The 19,005-nt window shown below is 48.6% G+C and overlaps 1 protein-coding gene and 1 long non-coding RNA gene across 4 annotated transcripts in view; one reads left to right on the forward strand and one right to left on the reverse strand.

The window, feature by feature from the left end:
• Positions 1–646: 646 nt before the first annotated feature.
• LOC119868357 lies at positions 647–2,558 on the reverse strand. Of its 2 annotated transcripts, XR_005386107.1 has the most exons (4): positions 2,451–2,558; positions 1,868–2,006; positions 1,685–1,750; positions 647–842 (listed from the first exon to the last, which is right to left on the reverse strand). It is a non-coding gene; the product is annotated as an uncharacterized LOC119868357 (long non-coding RNA). The 2 variants fall into 2 exon arrangements; XR_005386106.1 differs by lacking the exon at positions 647–842 and having other exon boundaries at positions 849–1,750.
• A 675-nt stretch (positions 2,559–3,233) lies between these two features.
• Positions 3,234–19,005, forward strand: part of SHROOM2 (shroom family member 2) — a 143,501-nt gene continuing 127,729 nt past the window's right edge. For both annotated transcript variants that reach the window (XM_038586792.1, XM_038586793.1), the window contains exon 1: positions 3,234–3,398. In XM_038586792.1, coding sequence (XP_038442720.1) covers positions 3,234–3,398 — 165 coding nt within the window. The remainder of the gene's footprint in view (positions 3,399–19,005) is intronic.

Below are 19,005 nucleotides of genomic sequence, written 5' to 3' on the forward strand. Positions count from 1 at the left end.
AATCTGGCTGAGTCGAGCTCTTAGAAAAGAAAGCCATTATTATACTGGTTCAATGTCTTACTAAACTCTTCCAAAAGGGGTGCAGAGGTAAAAAAAATTGGGGCAATCACTCTCAGTCACAAGATATTTTCCAAGATATGTGATAGTGCCTAGTAAGGATATAATGGACATAAAACAGAAATATAGATGTGATGATAGATATGCTCACCTATAGAATCCCAAGAGTGTTAATAAAAAGATTTATGAGGGTCTGAGAAGAGCGTATCTTTCTCAAAGCAGGCCACACAGACTGGGTCCAGTCCCTTTTCATGTATTTATTAATGTCTATATAGACAGTTGCCTTATAAATATTCAAACAATGCTAAGCTGGGAGAGACGCCTAACATGAAGATTAAGAAAAAACTCCACAAAATGGTAATTTAGTCAGGATAATTGTTTTTTTTTTTTAAATTTTTATTTATTTATGATAGTCACACAGAGAGAGAGAGAGAGGGGCAGAGACACAGGCAGAGGGAGAAGCAGGCTCCATGCACTGGAAGCCCGACGTGGGATTCGATCCCGGGTCTCTAGGATCGCGCCCCGGGCCAAAGGCAGGCGCTAAACCGCTGCGCCACCCAGGGATCCCTAGTCAGGATAATTGTAAACCTGCACCTATGTTGAAGGAATGACAGTATAACCCTGTCAAGTGGCAGACAGGGGGAATCCCTGGGTGGCTCAGCGGTTTAGTGCCTGCCTTCCGCCCAGGGCGTGATCCTGGAGTCCTGGGATCGAGTCCCACGTCGGGCTCCCTGCATGGAGCCTGCTTCTCCTTCTGCCTGTGTCTCTGCCTCTCTTCTTGGAGTCTCTCATGAATAAATAAGATGTTAAAAAAAAAAAAGTGGCAGATAGGTAACCTCATTATACGATCAACATAAAATGTTAAAGATGACTTTGGCTGTCATTTATGGAGACCATGAAATCTTTCTGCTTTAGTGAGGTCTGAATTTCAGCCCTAGTTAATAGCTGAGATTTCAGTTAATACTATGGGATAAGTGGGCTGTTTGGAGACCAAGAAACTCTCAAAAATACTTGGGGCACTTATGTGGTCCTTTATCTTTTCATTTCTCATATCCCACCAGTTTCTAAATTAAACTTTTTAACCAAAGGTAATTATAGATTCACATGTGGTTGTAAAAAAACAGTCTAGGGACATCCTCTGCACCCTGCATCCCACAATCAGAAACGTTAATAGTGACACAATCTACCAAGCTTACTGATTTCATCTTACACCCACTCCTGTATTTAGTTCTGTGCAATTTAATCAATTTGTGCAATTTAATCAGATCTGTGTGACCACTATGGTCAAGGTAGATTCTAACAGGCACACTCCTTAAGCCTCCACTTAGTAAAAAATCATTCCTCCAACTGGAGAGATTCTGGACACTGGAGCTTGGAAGCTACTTATGGGGGCAGTTTCACCCCCAGAGCCATGCCAAGTGCCCAGTGAAGTTTGCACTCTTACTTCAATTGGCTGGATGAGACACAAAGCGAACAGCCAAACAATGCAGACCATAGAATGGCAATCCCTCACGTGACCACTGGAAAAGCAGAGACAAGAGCTGAGATTCCTTGTCCCTGCTGGAACCCCTCACTCTTTCCATCCAGTGGTCTCCACGCCAGTTCTTGCTACCTATCCCATCCTCACCTGTTCAAAGAATCTGCACGGAGCTGCTTTGAAGAAACAGGGAACCACCAGCGATCAGCTACGTAACTACAAACGAAATGAAAAGATTCTTTTTTTGGCAAAGCATGCAAATATCTAGTGCAGATATATATTTACACCGAGCTTTTATGTAAATTACAAAGGGAGCAGAAATAGGTGGCACACCCTTTCAGTAATTTCAGACCACCACGTCTCCTTTGTTGGCAACCCCGACGTGGGACATCAAGACCTCGTGGCACTGCTCTACCCGAGGGAGAACAGGATCTGAAGGCAAAGACTTCCTGGACTGCAACCCTAGGAAGAGCTAGAAAGGGCTAGGACGAGACAAGAACAGGCCACTGCCTGCGCGGGCTGGGCGCTGCGGCGGGGACGCGCGGGAGGACGGGGAGTCCTCGGCGGGAGCAGGTCCGGCGCCCTCTCCTCCGCCCCGACTTCAAGGGCGCGCTCCGGGCGGCGGGGCGGCGGGGGCTCCCCAGGAGGGCCGGGGCAGTGAGGGTGCGTGGACGGCCCCGGCTCCATGCCCGGGCCTGCGGGCAAAGCGCGTCCGTGCGGGGACCGGCTGGCCGCCCGCCGCGCTCCCCGTCTCCGCGTCTCACCTGGGCGGCCGCCGCCAGCCCGCCGTCCGCGCGAACAAAGGCGGGGGCGCCGGGCCGGCCGCGCGCTCCAAGATGGAGGGCGCCGGGGACTCGGACCGCCGCCCGCCCGCCCCGCCCCGGCCCGCCCCGCGCGGGCGCTTCCGCCGCCTCACCTGCCGCCGCTCGGCCTCCGGGGCAGACGGCTGGCGCGCCCCGAGCCTCCGAGGGCCGCCCGGCGCTCGCTCCCGAGCAAGGGCCCGACTTCGCGTCGGGGCCCCCCGCGGCCCCCCGGCCCCGCGGTGCAGCGCGAGGTCCCGGGCGCGCGCTCCGCCCCCTCCCACCCTCCGGGCAACAGCGCGGAGCGGGGCGCGCTCCTGCACCGGCCCGCGGCACAGGTTCCGCGCGCGCCGGCCCGCGCCCCCTCCCACCCTCCAGGCTCACTAGCCGGGGAGCCCCGGGCGCGCACGCCTCGCACCCCGGCCGGGTGCGTGCCGGCCCTCGGCCCCTCCCACGCTCCGCGCGCGCGCGCCCCGGCCCCGAGCGCCGGCCGGGCCCCCGTCTCCCCCGCGGCGGCGCGGGTCCCGGAGCGCGCGCCTCCGCCCGCCCCTCCCGCCCGCGGGCAGCCCCCGCAGCCCAGCGCGCGCCCCGCCCCCTGCCCGCCGAGCGGCCCGGGCCCCGGAGCGCGCCGGCCCCGCCCCCCGCGCGGCCCGCCCTCCCCCGCGCGCCGCGCCGCCCGCGCCCGGCTCCCTCCCCGGCGGCCGCCGGCACTTTCCTCCCAAGTTGCCGCGCAAGTTCGCCAGTGGCCGGCGGCGGCGGCGGCGGCGGCGGCGGCGGCAGGAGCGCCCGACCCCCCCTCGCCCTCGGCCGGCCGGGGCTCCCCCGAGTGCATGGGCGCGGGCCGGGCGGGCCCCGGGGGCTGAGCGGCCGCGCCGCCTCCGCGCCCCGAGCCCCGCGCCATGGAGGGCGCTGAGCCCCGCGCGCGGCCCGAGCGCCTGGCCGAGGCCGAGGCGCGGGCGCCCGACGGCGGGCGCTTGGTGGAGGTGCAGCTGAGCGGCGGCGCCCCGTGGGGCTTCACCCTGAAGGGCGGCCGGGAGCACGGCGAGCCGCTGGTCATCACCAAGGTGAGGCGGCCGCGGGACCCTCACGGTGACAGCCCAGGGGTGGCCGCGGGGCGGGGGAAGTGATCGGGGGTGGGGGCGCCGCAGGGGCGGGCCAACCGTGCCCTCCAGCCGGGGGCGCTCGTCCGCTGGGTCACCTGCGGGGACCGGGGCCCCGGGACGCGCGAAGGTGCGCGGTCCCGGCCGCTTGGCGGCGGCGCCCTGCCCCGCTGACTCCCAGCGCCGCTCAGGGTTTAAATGGCTCCTGTTCCGGGTGCCCTCCCCTCCCCTCCCCCTTCGAGAAGGGGCCCGGCTGGGTCCCCTGTCACTCCCGGCGTCGCCAGCGGCGGCCTGCAGCCGTGGGGCCGCCCAGGGGTTGGGGTGAACTGTCCCACGTGCCGGGGGCGGGGGTGGACAGAATCGCCCCCACCTGTGTTTGTCACCGAAGGGCCTCTGGTTCTGCACCCCGTGAACCTGTACCCCTTATCACTAGGAAACCCAGACTAGCAGCTGTCGCCAGCCCAGCTCGATTCCCATCAGCCCATCAATATTTACTGACTTTCAGCTTCCAGCCCTAGCCCCACGGCGCCCTGGGAGCTGCAGAAACGTACCGAAACTTTGAGGATCCTTTTTAAAAGTGGGATTTGAGCTCCAGTGTTTCTAATGTGCCTCATCAGGAATGTGTTTCCCGTTTTCTGTGTGTGTGTGTGTGTGTGTGTGTGTGTGTGTGTGTGTGTGTGGTGGGGCGAGGAGGCTGCTCTAGCACTTTGAATTCTCTTGTCTCAAAACAGAAATCGATCTTGAAATTTACCGGCTGAACTTGTATAGACCTGTGAAAACGCAAACAACCACCTATCATCCTGTTTTCCTCTGATTAAAAGTGTCAGTTTCCCTGGGGAGGGTTGGGTCCGGCCTTTCCTGGGGACAAAGTTCCCTTTAAAATGCAAAAAATTCTTGGCTACGCGGGTTTGAAGGTGACTTGCTGGGTTTTTTCCCTGCTTCCCTGCTTCACCACAGCAGGAAGGTATCGTCACCCCCACCCCACCCCACCCCACCCCACCCGTGCTGAATTTTCAGAAGTGGTGTAGCTTTATTGTTCAGGTAGCAAATGAGACACCAAACTTCTCTGTTCTGTATTTTCTCTCATTTTTGTATTTACAAAACCAGAGACTCTGAGGGGAAGCTTGTTTGATGTGCACTGAATTTATGTTCAGCTGGGGAAAGAGGCTGCCGTTGTTATAAATTTAATGTGTAACCCATTAACGAATTGGGTTCTTTGAAAAGATGGTGAGCAAAGTGTGTACAGCTTGCCCTGCGAGGGCACTTTCCTGCATATATGCATGTTAAAGCATATTCCCCTGTGCCATTTTTTTTTTCTTTAAAGATTTTATTTATTCATGAGAGACACACAGAGAGGCAGAGACACAGGCAGAGGGTGAAGTAGGCTCCCCGCAGGTAGCCGGCATGGGACTCGATCCCGGATCCCCGGACCACGCCCTCAACCGCTGAGCCACCCAGGCACCCATCCCCCCTGTGCCTTTTTAATAAAGATTTTACAGGCCATTTCTGATGGTAAAAGTTAAAAAGATCAGGTTAACTACTGACACCCTTAGCGTTTCATGTATTTCTTTTAAAAAAGAGGTACACAGGCAATTCAATGTATCTTTTTCAGACTTACCATTATAATTGGGGGAATAAGCTGTAACACATTAGTGAAGGTGAAATCTTGCCTTTTGGCCTTAGTAGTCTAAGGGAGTTGGAAGGCACTTTAAACTCTGAAATTCAATTGTTTAACCAGCAGCTGGAGAAGGGGATCCCCAGAGCACCTCTTCCTTTCTACGCTCCTCCAGGTACGAAAAATAAAAACCCTGGTGTATTCTCAGTGGCCTCTTGTTCTCTCTCCAAGAGGCCCCATTCTAGACTGTAGGAGGTGGGCAGTAAAACCAATAAACACACACCAAGACCTTTGGGGGCACGTGGGGCCCTTTGCTCCCGATTTGGCCTGCTGGTTAGCTTTCACAGTACTTGCTAAGGTGTTTTTGTTTTCTTTTGGAAGTTTTTGTGGGTAGGCTAGTACCGTGTACTTGCTGGGCTTTTCCTGGTGGTGTTTCAGAATTTTGCAGGAATAAAAATGTTTGTGGTTCTTCTCTGAGAGGCTCATCCATCCCTCCCTTAAATTGCTACTTAGTTCTTATAGATGCTCCAATGTGACTGAAAATTGGTGGTTCCTTTGCTTAGGATAGAATGGATTCAGGAGAGTTTGGGACTTCTGTACTGAGTTTCCCTGTACACTTGTATGTACATGGAGAGGTGCATGGTCACACACGCGTGTATTATATATTTTCAATTACATGTTGCATGGTATTGGCGCTATTTCACATGCTTGTCTTTTCTCTTGGATTAAGTCATCAATTATGCTTGCTTACACTCCAACAGCTGGTAATTAACTGTCACTTTATTAGAAAAGGATGAAGGAAAGTGTGTCCATTTAGAAGAATCACTTAAAGAGCAAAAGGAAGGGATCCCTGGGTGGCGCAGCGGTTTGGCGCCTGCCTTTGGCCCAGGGCGCAATCCTGGAGACCCAGGATCGAATCCCACGTCGGGCTCCCGGTGCATGGAGCCTGCTTCTCCCTCTGCCTGTGTCTCTGCCTCTCTCTCTCTCTCTGTGTATGTGACTATCATAAATAAATAAAAATTAAAAAAAAAAAAAAAGAGCAAAAGGAAGCTATTGTGATAGAGACTTGGGAAAATGGTTCCACCTGCAGAATTTGGATTAATCCAAGTTTTGACTCTTTCTCTCAGTAGCTACTGAAAAATCTGTGGGGCTCATTATAACAATTGTTATTTGGGGCCCAAATTATAATGTTCTAATAGGATTTTTGCTTTATTTTTTTTTAGATTTTATTTATTTATTCATGAGAGACACAGAGAGGGAGAGGCAGAGACATAGGCAGAGGGAGAAGCAGGGTCCATGCAGGGAGCCCAATGTAGGGACTCCAGGATCATGCCCTGAGCTGAAGGCAGGCGCACAACCACTGAGCCACCCAGGCATTCCCCCCCCCCTTTTTTTGGCTTTTAAAAAATCTCATAGTTAAATATTTTACATGTAAGATCCCTAGGATATTATACAATTCATCTTTTTTAAAAGATTTCATTTATTCATTTGAGACAGAGAGATACAGAAGGAGAAGCAGAAACAGAAGCAGACTCCCCACCAAGCAGGGAGCCAGACAGGGGGCCTCGATCCCAAGACCCTGGTATCATGACCTGAGCCAAAGGTAGACGCTTCACTGGCTGAGCCACCCAGGTGCCCCTATATAACTCATTTTCTGTATAACAGAATATAATGTAGGGGAAGCTTGAGCAAGTATGAGATGACACACTCTTTTAATAATAATAGAAGTCTGATTTGAAAGCCTCATAGGAGTGCACATCTTAGAACTGGAAGGAGTGCCCAGAACAAGGCTAGTTCAATCCGTGATCTTCAGATCGAGAAATTTTATCAGCCCATTTTATAGATGCCCCAGCTAAGGCAAGGGGAAGTTAAATGGTGTGCCCTGAGGTCCCAAACCTGTTAAGTCATGAGAAGGCCCCCAAGGACCAACTCTTGATCCTACATGTCCCCACTTCCTCTCTAGTCAGTTCCATCTGCTCTTGCCTGGAAACACTTGCAATGCCATATTAAATAACTTTGTCACATCAGATGAGGATTTCTCAACCCTGCCACTACTGGTATTTTGGTCTACATCATTTTCTGTTGTGGGGACTGTTCTATAGGATGTTCAGAAGCGTTCCCGGTCCCCACTCACTCTATGCCACTGGTACCCCCACTCCAGGTGTGATAGCCAACAAAAGTCTGCAGACACTGTCAAATGTTACCTGGAGGCAGAATTGCCCTGTTTAGATTAACAGCATCACTACTTTTGTTTTTAAAAGGATTTCAGCTTTTAAAGCTTAAGTTAACTTCTTTGTGAAGACATTGGCCTTTTGAAAGGTTTACTTGAGGGGCTGTTTTCTTCCCAAGTGCTGGCCCTGATAATAGGCTTTATTTACATAGTAAAACTCAAACAAATACTTGCTTCATCTGCATTTTTGTAGCTGGAGAAAGGAAGTGAAGCTGGAACTCCTGAGTGCTGTGTTTTATGAGCCTTCAGTGGGGCTACTGGGTTAGGACAGTCTTTTCTTTGGGTCTAGTTAGAAGTCAGAGGGATAGTTAACTTCCCAGGAGTGGCATTCTTGGAATTTGAAGTGCATGTGTAAAGTCCCACCAGACCTCTGCTGAAAGGTGACCACCAGATTTGTATCCACTCAGGCCATTTACGCTGGCTTATAGCTTGACATTTTACTAGGGCTACAAAATACACAATCCTGCTGTTTTTCCATGCTCCTGTCTGAGAGGGATCAGAAGTGATGTCTGTGTCCTAAAAAACCACAAAGATTTTGATTTGTTAGTATTTCCAAGGCCACGTCCTGATGTGGGTTATCTGGGGACTTGTTCAAACAGATATGATGGATGTAGGTGGTCCCCTGTTTTTGTGTGTTCCTTTCTCCATTGATTCAGCAAATGTAAAATATCAGTGGGGCTGGGTGGGGTGGGGGGGGCTGACTTCTGAAATGTCCCTGGAGGGCCTAGAATTTCAAATGGGTGGTTGAGGATTCTGTAGGGAGCATTCTGTGCACCAGCTGGGTGTCAGGAGGCCCCCTGCAGTCTCAGGAATGTTTCTTAAAGGGGGAAGGAATGAAGCTCTAGCCCCTCCTTTTCGCCATTTGTTTGAGTCCCTCCCTGAAGAATCCCAGAGCCCTAGCCAAGGAGCACCAAAGAAGACAGTACTTTGGTCCTGGTGTGGTCCCAAGGGTGGCTCCTTTGGGAAGCCGCTGACTTTTTGGGTTGCCTCTGGGGAACACTGCCACGGTGGAGCAGGGCGGGAGAGCTGTGGCTTGGGATGCCCCCAGCCTGACTCATCTCTCTGGGGCTTCATACCTCATACCGTTAAAACGTTTCTCTGGATATAAGACAAAGTCCTTCAATGTCCTTTCTAGTTTGAATACTGAGGGTGGGATGGAAGGGAATCAGGGCACATATTTTGGATGGAGGTCACACAGCCAGGTGGCAAATGTCCTATGTAAACCATTAGCCAGAGCTCCCCGTAGCAGAAGACTCAGGGCAAAAACAGACCGTGGGTGGTGGGTGGGGGTGGGGGACACTGAGCACCTGAGGTATGTTCTTTAGTGGTTTGAAAGGGACTCCATTTTGAGGCACCTGGGTGGCTCAGTAGGTTAAGCATCTGCCTTTGACTCTAGTCATGATCCCAAGGTTCTGGGATAGAGCCTCATGTCAACTCCCTGCTCATCAGCAGTCAGCTTCTCCCTCTTCCTCTGCCCTCCCCCCTTCTGCTCTCTGCTCTCTCCTGTGCACAAGCGCATGCATGTGCTCCCTTTCTCTCTCTCTCTCAAATAAATGAGAGAAATATCTCTCCCTCAAACAGCTTCTTTTTTAAAGAAGAAGAAAAAGGGCTCTATTTTCTTGGACCTGGCTGAGTCACTGTCATTGGTGACCAGAGAGGTTGGAGCTAGTGGCAGCCTTGGCCGGGACACATTGCTGTCCACCTGTCTTTATATTTGCCCCCAAGAGCCAAGTCCTTTGTCAGACATCAGTAAAAGTCTTGAAAATGAAGAATCTGATGAATTCAGCAGGGGATTAGGAACTGTCAAATGTAGACTTTTTTGTGCATCTTGCTCGATCTCTGTGTGAAAGCACACCCAGGTCCGTACGTGCGTTGACAAGACCCTGAACATCTGAGGGTGGTTGGTGGCCGAAGGCTGGGCTCCCTGGGCCCTGGGTGCTGTGCTGGCTGCAGCAGCTCCTCTGTTGGGAGATCCCAGACACTTTCTGAGGCCAGTCGCCCACTTCTGAGTTGTTAGCATGAGTGTAATTCTAAAGGTTTATTTGTATTTTAAGAATCATTAGTAGATATGGTTTTAAAAAAAAAAAGTGGGTTTTCTTCGGTGTGCAGGTAGACCTGCTTGGCTGCTGGCACTCGCACGTGTCTGTGTTACCCTGTCCCAGTCTCTGCCTCACGCATTTGACCCGCTTTTCATCTTGTCCTTAGGCCTCCAGAGGTGGGTTGGGTGCAGAGTGGGAAGTCAGGTAGTGTAACATCATATCCCAGGGTCTGGTGGCTGCGAGGTTCAGGGGTGGAGGATTCTTCCTTTGACATTAATTGAGTTTGACTCACATGTATGAATCCAGAGGCTTCTGTGGTATAAAAAGCTGTAAATTTAAGCTGTGCATCACACTTCTGCACCGTGTTGCATTTGGACTTCCTGATGCAGTTTTAAGTATTTCTTTAACATGTTCTGATGTTTGTGTTTTGAAAAAAGAAAGCTAGTTTGCCCAGAGAGCTAAATATAAAATAACATGATACTGAAACGCTCTTAAAAATGGTCATTTGCACCTTGTCCCAGTGAGCTGGGAACTCTTAACTTACCTTTCTATTTCATGGCCACAGAAACTGGGCTCCGTGCTTGGAAAGGGCTGGTTTTTCTATTTGGAAAGCAGCTTGGTTTTGTCCTCTTGCCAAAGTAGTTTTGTGTCAGCATGCAAATAAACCTGGATCTGTGGATTTCTTAGGGCCTCTGTGGAGCTTTTCTTGTACACTTGGAACACTGTAAACATTCGACAAGATAATTTAAGGACTAAAAAGCTGAATAGACTTTTTATTCAGGTCTCACTTTTACTTTCAAACACCGTGGTCAGGAGTTGGGCGATGTTTAGAGGAGAAATTCTGCAAGCCACGGCTCTTCTAAGCTACAAACTTTCACTTACATAAAGGATTTTTAAACAGCTGAGGGTTCCATGTTACTCTCTCTGGTCTTTTTATTATTTTTTTATTATTATTTTTTCCTCTGGTCTTTTTAAAACATTGGCAGTGTCTAACACTGGGATATTCTGGACAGATTGTTTTTCTGTCACCTTGTTGGATCAAATATTTGCATTGCCTTCTAGTAGATGGAGCCTTTCCGTTTGCTGGTGTGAATGTTAAGGCTTGTCTTTGGGGAATGTATCTTAGTAGGAGGACAGTAGGCTATCATCAAAAAAATAATCACACCAACCTTGTTTTAGGTTCAAACATATAGGTGGTTCTGACAAGGCAGGATTTTTCTGAAATGTAATGCAAAAGTAACATTTTTTAACCGGGGCTGTTTTGTTAAATGGCCAGGGTATTGTTAGGGACCGTTAGCCCTGTTGGGATGGGAGAAGGAAGAACTGAGCTCTCTATCTGCTGGGCATGGTTGGGATTATCTTTCTTTTGGCCAGAGGTGACTAAGATGTTCAGATCAAAAGTAAATAATATTCCAGGCCTGGTAGATTCTGTGTGCTTTAAAGGCAACATTTTTACTTCTTAATGGAAGGAAGGGGACAAAATGTTAGTGTATCTTTTTTGAGTTTTGTTTTCATTTATATCAAAGTGGTTCTGGCACAGTTTAAATAATCAAATAGTTTTTTGGGGACTGTTATCATACCAACAGTTCCCCACTGCCATTTCCCCTTCCCTAGAGACAACGATTGAAACTTTCTAGCTGCTATCTTTTGGCATCTGCTTACATTCTCTATTGCTGCTACTTCTATTCCTAACTGTTGACTTTCTAGTATATAGAAAATTCTCCACACACCTCCTTCCCACTGTATACCTGGCACATTTCTTCCCACCCTCCTAGTTTGATTACATCACCATTTGGTTAAGAGAGTTTTTCAACCTAAGGTTGAATAGTGTTAAACACTATTGACATTTTGTGTCAAATACAGTTTAGCCTTGAATGACATGGATTTGAACAATGTGGGTCCACTTATGTATGTATTTTTTTTTTAAAGATTTTATTTATTTATTCATGAGAGAGACAGACAGACACAGGCAGAGGGAGAAGCAGGCTCCATGCAGGGAGCCCGACACGGGACTCGATCCCGGGTCTCCAGGATCAGGCCCTGGGCTGAAGGCAGTGCTAAACCGCTGAGCTACCCGGGCTGCCCCTGTATTTTTTTTTTTTTTCCCAATAAATACAGTACTGTAAATGTGTTGTCCTTAATTTTTTTTAATATTTCATTTTATTTGTTTGAAGATTTTACTTATTTATTTGAGAGAGAAAGCGGGAGAGGGAGAAGCAGGCTCCCTGCTGAGCAGCAGACAACCCCCCTCTCCTTGCCCCCCCCCATGTAGGACTTGATCTCAGAACCCTGGGATCATGACCTGAGCTGAAGGCAGATCCTTAACTGACTGAGTAACCCAGGTGCCCCTAAGATTTTATTTTTAAATAATCTCAACACAGCACAGGGCTCAAACTTACAACCCCGAGATCAAGAGTCATGTGCTCTACTGACTTGAGTCAGCCAGGTGCCCCTGCTTACGATTTTCTTAATCACGTTTTCTTTTTCCTAGCTTTATTCGTTGTAAGAATACAATATATGATACATACAATGTAGAGAATACGTGAAACATACAAAGATCACGTTATGGGCCAGGCTACTAGTCAATAGTAGGTCGGCTATTAGTAGTTATGTTTTTGGGGAAGTCAGAAGTTCTGTACTTATTTCCCACTGTGTGGGGCATCAGTATCCCTAACCCCCTTGTTCAAGGGTCGAGTGTAATTGTTTGTTGTGGGGGGACTGCCCTATGCACTGTAAGACGAGTAGTATACCTGGCCTGTACCCATTATATGGCAGTAGCACCCCTCACCCCAGTTGTGACAACCAAACATGTCTCCAGACATTGTTAAATGTCTCTTGGAGGGGGTGCAAAGTCACCCTCTTAGAGAAGCACTGAGTTAGCAATATTCAATGTTTGCATTTTTTTGATGGCCAGTGCTAATCTGGTAGTAGAAAACTATGATTATTTTTCCTGTGCAAGTTTTCATAATCACTAAGGTTAATGGTAGTTTTTGTTTCTTTGCTTCATTGCCTGCACACTCATCATTGATTAAGCCTCCAAATCTTCCCTCATTGTGAAAAATCTTTTAATATATTCGAACACACAGGGGGTAGTCTTTGAAGACCTTCCCTGTCTGAAAATGTCATTTTATCTCGACAGCGAAGGATTGTTTGGTCTAGAGGTCTCCATTGGAGATGGTTCTCCTTCAGCACTTTGCAGATGCAGTTCATTCTCCACTGGTGCTCGGTATTGCTGTAGAGAGAGCAGACCTTTGTGTTTCTTGCTCTTTGGAGTGGTGCTGATTTTTTCTGACTTGTTTTTCATTGTATTTTTGTTCTTTTTTTTAAGATTTTTTTTTTTAAGATTTTATTTATTTATTCATGAGAGAGGCAGAGACATAGGCAGAGGGAGAAGCAGGCTCCCTGTGGGGAGCCCAATGTAGGACTCAATCCCAGAACTCTGGGATCACGACCTGAGCCCAAGGCAGACGCTCAACCACTGAACCACCCGGCCGCACCTCTGTTGCTTTTTTGTTTTGGCTTTTCTCTTCCCTATTAAAGGTTCCCTTCCAATGTTTAGCGATCCTTGCTGTCTGCACGTACTTAACAGTAGGTGACCAAAATATTCTTTGGAAGCTGTGTGCTTGTGGCTTAGAGATCTTGTGAGGTTGCTTCCCTAGGGAGTCCTTTAAGGGCATAGCTTTAGTTGGTTCTTTTGGGCCGATCCCGTCCTTGTCAAATGGTAATTCTTACCTCTACTGAAAATAAATTTCCAGTATAGGGCAGATTTGAATGGTGATGTGAGGTATACCAGTTTAGGGGATCCCTGCTTTGATCAGCAAGGTAAGAGTGGTCACTTCTGCCCCCTATGTGGCCACAGTGGTTCCAGTTTGTTGGGAAAATTGTTATCAGTGTTAAGTGGCAGTGGTATGTTTGAGGCTAGATCTTTACTCTGTCCTTAACCTTTTTAATCTTCCATCCTCCGACTGTCAAACTAGAGTCATCCCTATTCTATTATAATATCATGGGAATTAAATTAAGTATGTTATATAAAGCTAGCTGTAGGGAATTTAAATTCCTTATCTCCTCCCCTTCCCTTGTACTATTCAATTCTGTTTCATTAAGAATTGGAAAACAGGGGTGTGGGAGTGACTGGGTGACAGGCACTGAGGGGGGCACTTGATGGGATGAGCACTGGGTGTTATTCTATATGTTGGCAAATTGAACACCAATAAAGAATAAATTTATTAAAAAAAAAAAAAAAGAATTGGAAAACAGGGGAGCCTGGCTGGCTCAGTCAGTAGAGCATGCAATTCTCGATCTCGGGGTTTTGAGTTTGAGCCCCACGTTGGGTGTAGAGATTACTTGAAAATAAAATCTTTAAATTTTGGAAACTACAAAAAATAATGTTAATGTGTTGAACCACCAACTCACTATGAAAAGACTTTTAGCTAGATTTTGCATGGCAACATTTTAATTGTCTCCTACAGATTTGATTTGTTTTGATTTTTGTAGAGATTTTATTTATTCATGAGAGATAGAGGCAGAGACACAGATTCACAAACCTGAGATCAAGAGTCACACATTCCAGTGACTGAGCCAGCCAGGCACCCCATCTGTCAGTTTTTTTAATAATAATGTTCCTGGATTTTATAATAGTAACAATAGCTCTTTCAGATCAATGTGATATTCAGAAGAATAGGATTTTAGAAGAGTGACCCTGGGAAGTGAAAATAAGTAGGAGAGATGAAAGCTGACTACCCCTGTGACAAGAGGTTCTGTTTGGTGACTGCTTCAGTCTGTGGCAGTAGCAGGTGTTTCAGGGCATGGGGCTGGAGGCCGGGCTTATCAGCGGTGCTATCAGCTCACTGGAATCGTCCGGGTCTCCTCCTGGTCTCCTCCTGGACGCACTGCTGGACTACATTTCGTAGCTTGCCACAGCTGTCTGTGACCTTGTGACCGTTCTGCCCTAGCAGATGCAAGGGGGGTGATGTCTGCCATTTCAGCCTGTCCTCCTTCCTCTTCTGCTTGTCTGGAAAGAAGCAGAGCCCTGTCAGCATGGATCCCCGAATACGTGAGAGAGGAGGGGGCTGCCCGCAGCAGGATTACCTTCCAGTAACACCAGTACGGCGCAGAAAGCAAGCCTCTGCTGTGTCCGAGCCGTTCACTACACATTTCTTGGATTACTTGCTCTAAGAGACCGTTCTAACAAATGAAATCCAGAGAGAAATCAAAGTTCTCCTTTTAACACATGTATACCCGGCTTTAAGAGATCGGATATATGGCACTTAACTTACATGCGTCCAGGAGGGAATGATTATTTGCTTTGTAGAAGGAATCACTGTGGGTGTCCAATTAGCAGGTAGCTTATTCCCCACACTCTGATTATAGAAAATGGGACCTGTGTGCCATCGTTTTGGCTTCCTTCCACCTTAGCTTTTTGTCTCAGACAATAATTTAATTTTCACCCTGTCTTGGTTTGCCTTCTCCTTGCTGCAGAGGATTGCCTGGAAGCTACAGAGAGGTAGGGCGGAGGCGGGGAGCCCGCAGCCTGGGTCCTGAGCTGTCAGTAGGGCTGGGCCTGAGGGGCGTGGGTGGCCAGCTGCTGCTCTGAGGTCCCCGAGGTCCTCCTTTCCTTCGCCACCACGGTTAGTGCAGAAGATGCTGCCTGGAGGGTTCCACATTCCAGGCCCAGGGGCACGGCTGCCTCTGTCAGAGTAATGAATTCTAACCTTGTATGGCAGACGTTTCCCCTCTGGGGAGCAGGACTCCGACTCCTGGGTTAGAGCGTGGAAGAAAGGGAGGCAGAGATGAGTGCGCAGTCCGAGTGCTCTCGGGAGGAAGAGGCAGTTGCCGTAGGGATCTGAGGGAGAGGAGGAGGATCTCTCCTACTTCGGGGCTGGAAAGCCTGGTGCGGTGGTGGGCAAGGTAGGCCTCGCGGCTGCTAGCCCTCCATGTAGCCCTCCTGACTTTACGGGGAGGTGAAGGTGGCTCTTTGCCTGTGGCTTGCACATGCTCAAGCTGCATCTGTTTATGATGACCGTGCATATGTTTGTAAATTTGTAAGCACAGAGATTTTTTTTTTTAGCACAGAGATATTTATCAGTGCTAATTGTACATATGCTTTATAAATTTTTAAGCGTAGTGATGGTTATTCTTGGTGCAGAAACATTAAAACATTATTTTCCTTTGAAAATAAAGGAAATGATTGATCAGTAGCCCAAAACATATGGTAATCTTGTTTCTGTGGTATAGCTATATTGATTCATTTTCCCCATCTCTAGAATTCTTTGCTTTGTACCACATAGATCTAATTATTCATTCCTTGAAGGTAATTCTCCTAAGAATTGTATTGTTAGTCTTTGGAATCAGATTAAGCTTAGAGGAAGCTAAGCCTTATGTATGCCGCTTGAATTTTTAAATGACATGTTTTGGGGACGCGTGGGTGGCTCGGCGGTTGTACGTCTGCTTTTGGCTCAGGGCATGATCCCAGGTCTGGGGATCGAGTCCCACCTCGGGTTCCTGCAGGGACCCTGCTTCTCCTTCTCCCTATGTCTCTGCCTCTCTCTCTATCTCGCATGAATAAATAAATAAAAAATATATATTTTTTAATGACATGTTTTGTTATTGTGGAATATATTAAGTTTTTTTTAGGTGTATTTTTTTCAAAAGCCCTTAACTTCTGGGAAACTGTATTGGTCAAATATGTCACTCTTTAATACAACTGTGTGCTTTTTTTGGTATGTTTAGCTTTTCTTTTAATTTTCCTTCGTGTTTACATGTCCCTGAAACCCCCTCCCTTTTTTTTTTGAGTAGGCTCTACCCTGACCCAGCGTGGGAACCGATGTGGGGCTTGAACTCATGATCCTGAGATCAGGACCTGAGCTCTGAGATCAAGAGCATCCGGGCACCCCTAGATGTCCTGTACCTTGAATGAAGTTTGGGAAGGAAACATCTGGACTAGGATAGATAGGCCTCCTGCTGCTCCAATCATATTTATTTTGTGTCAGTTTAACTTCCACAAGATTTCCCAGCTGATCCTCTAGGGTTTATAAGGTTGGTGGGGGAGGGGGTACTATTTCCATCCTCCTTCCCCATCTGCATTGACAGGTGTTTAGGAGAAAGGAATGACAACCTGACACCACAAAGGTACATTCTCCATTCTCTGCTAGTAACTAAGGATGCTCCTTCTTGTGTCCTGGGAACTGGGTCTGTTTTTCCAGAGTTCTGGTCTCAAAATACCCATGGCTGCAGTTGTTGTCTGAAAAAGATGTCTTACAAAAAACTGCATTGTCTGCCTTTCTTTGTGACCATTGTACAGATAGCTTTGACAGCTCTTGTTTCCTTTGCCATATGCTGCAATGTTGGTTTCTCTGGAAGCTTCTTCCTTTGCTTACGTGTCCTCTCGTGTTTAGGTGCTCTCAAGTGCTTCCTTGACAGAGCCTGTGTGTGCAGATGCCTCTGCCGTCTGCAGGTGGAGTGTGGACTTGTGCAACGGCCAGATGGACTCCTTTTTAAAGATTTTATTTATTTATTCATGAGAGACACACACACACACAGAGGAAGAGAGAGGCAGAGACAAAGGCAGAGGGAGAAGCAAGCTCCATGCAGGGAGCCTGACATGAGACTCAATCCCGGGTCTCCAGGATCATGCCGTGGGCTGAAGGCGGCGCTAAACCGCTGAGCCACCCGGGCTGCCCCAGATGGACTCTTTGTGATCCAAGTGGAGCTCACTCATCTTCCTTTACCCTCCTGCATTTCCAGTCTTGTCCACACTTTATCCCCACATCTAGGAGTCACCCTTCATGTCTTGCCCTCCTTCCACAGACAGTTGATCACCAAGTCCTTTGGAGCCTAAATGACTAGTGTTTGTTTTTCAAACACAGTGTCACTGCTTCCAGTATCGTGACAAATTCTGGATTCTGTGTGCGTCAGACTCTTCTAGAACACCAGCAGTGGATGTGCCAACACGCTAAGTGGTGTCTCAAGTTCTTGCTGGAAAGGCCTCAGTAACTCCTTGTATTACACCTTAGCTAGGTGTAGAAAATTCTTTACCTTGTGGTGGCTGCCTATTTCCCAGCCTCATCTGCCATCCTTCTCCTGCCTTGACACTTTAGCCTGCACTGTCCCAGGTGGTGGCTGCTTGTCATATGTGGCTATTGAACACTTGAAATGTGGCTAGGTCAAGCTGACATGTACTGTAAGTTAAAATAACAATGGATTTTAAACTTGATCTGGTTTAAAAAAAATACATAGTATAGCTTATTAGTAATTCCTTTATATTGTATACCTGTTAAAATGATATTTTGGCTCTGCTTGGTTAAATAAGTTAAATATATCATTAAAATAAACCTCATATTTTTTTTTGCTTCCTAAAATGCAGCTCCTACAAGAGCGAAAGTTATGTATGTGGCTCTGATATTTCTATAGACAGCTCTTTAGACTCTTGTTAGGCAAGCTATGGTCCTTGGGCCAAATAGCATCCCCTGGGAGCTTGTGTGAAATGCCTTACCCCAGACCTGCTGAATCAGAATCTGCATTTTAACAGGGTCTTTGGGTGATTGAGAAGCATGCTTAGGAGTGCCATATAGTGCTTTGGAGAGCTATTACCTGGCCCCCAACATCCTGTGGTGTGTGACGCTTTGCAGGGTTCTTTCTCTTGGTTTCTCTCTGAGACATTCGTGGTTATGTGCAAGGCTCTGCTCCTATTGCACATCCCAGGCAAACTGGCCCAGGGCCCTTCCTCCCACCCAGGCATAGTATGCCCATGGTACTTTCCATGGACCCTGTAGTCAGGACCTGACAGCGTCCGTGAGGCCCAGCGACCGGGATGTGGCTAACATGCAGTATGAAGGCCCTCGTCAAGGACTGGGTGCCTCTAGCAGGGCCAGCATCGTGCTGCTGCTTTGCTTCTGGTGTGGGTCTTGGGGGTGAAGGTCAGAGTACGCCCAGCACCAGACAAGTCATACAGGGCACTGATTCCCTTAGCCAGGGCTGCAGGGCCTGTGAGGAGGCTGCAGGTCTGCAGGAGATGGTAAGGAAGAGGCCTCAGTGTGTCTAGGGCGCTGCAGATTGATGCCTCCTTGGCCTCCTAGCAAAGTGCTATAACCCGGATCATGGAAAACAGAGGAAACAAAGCCAGCATACACAATTGTAGGTACTGGTCTCAACTGTAAAGATGTCCCCACGCCACCAAAAGAAGTAAAAGCAGGCAGATGACAAAGGTAGCGTTAGAATGTTGAGCTGACAGTGACCTGTTCTTTCCTCTCCTCCAGATTGCTTATGACATGGCGGGTGCTGCTTTGTCCTGGAAGCCATGCTCACGGCGTTTAAAGGAAGCCCTGCCCTGAGTTTCCTTCCCCTGCCCTCCTGGGCTCCATTTCCCTATCTTAACTGCTTCTGACTCCCATTGTTACCAGGAGGTCGGAGAGGGGGTCGCCCAGCAAGTGAAGACGAGACAGGAGCCTGACTCGAGACCAGCGTGAGTGACAGCATACACGAACACCCATGGCCCCTGGCGGTTGACCTGAACCAGCCCAAGCCTTACGCCACGGGAAGGGTTGTCCTGTGGATTCATGTGGGGCGTGCTCGCTTCGGCAGCACGTATACCAAAATTGGATTCATGTGGTGGCCACAGACTAACCTCCTTCCAGTCCTTGCGGCCCTGAGAGTATCCTGATCTCTGGATCTTTGAGAATGTCTTCTAGT

The sequence above is a fragment of the Canis lupus genome, chromosome X (genome assembly GCF_011100685.1).
Source record: "Canis lupus familiaris isolate Mischka breed German Shepherd chromosome X, alternate assembly UU_Cfam_GSD_1.0, whole genome shotgun sequence".
Classification (NCBI taxonomy): domain Eukaryota; kingdom Metazoa; phylum Chordata; class Mammalia; order Carnivora; family Canidae; genus Canis; species Canis lupus.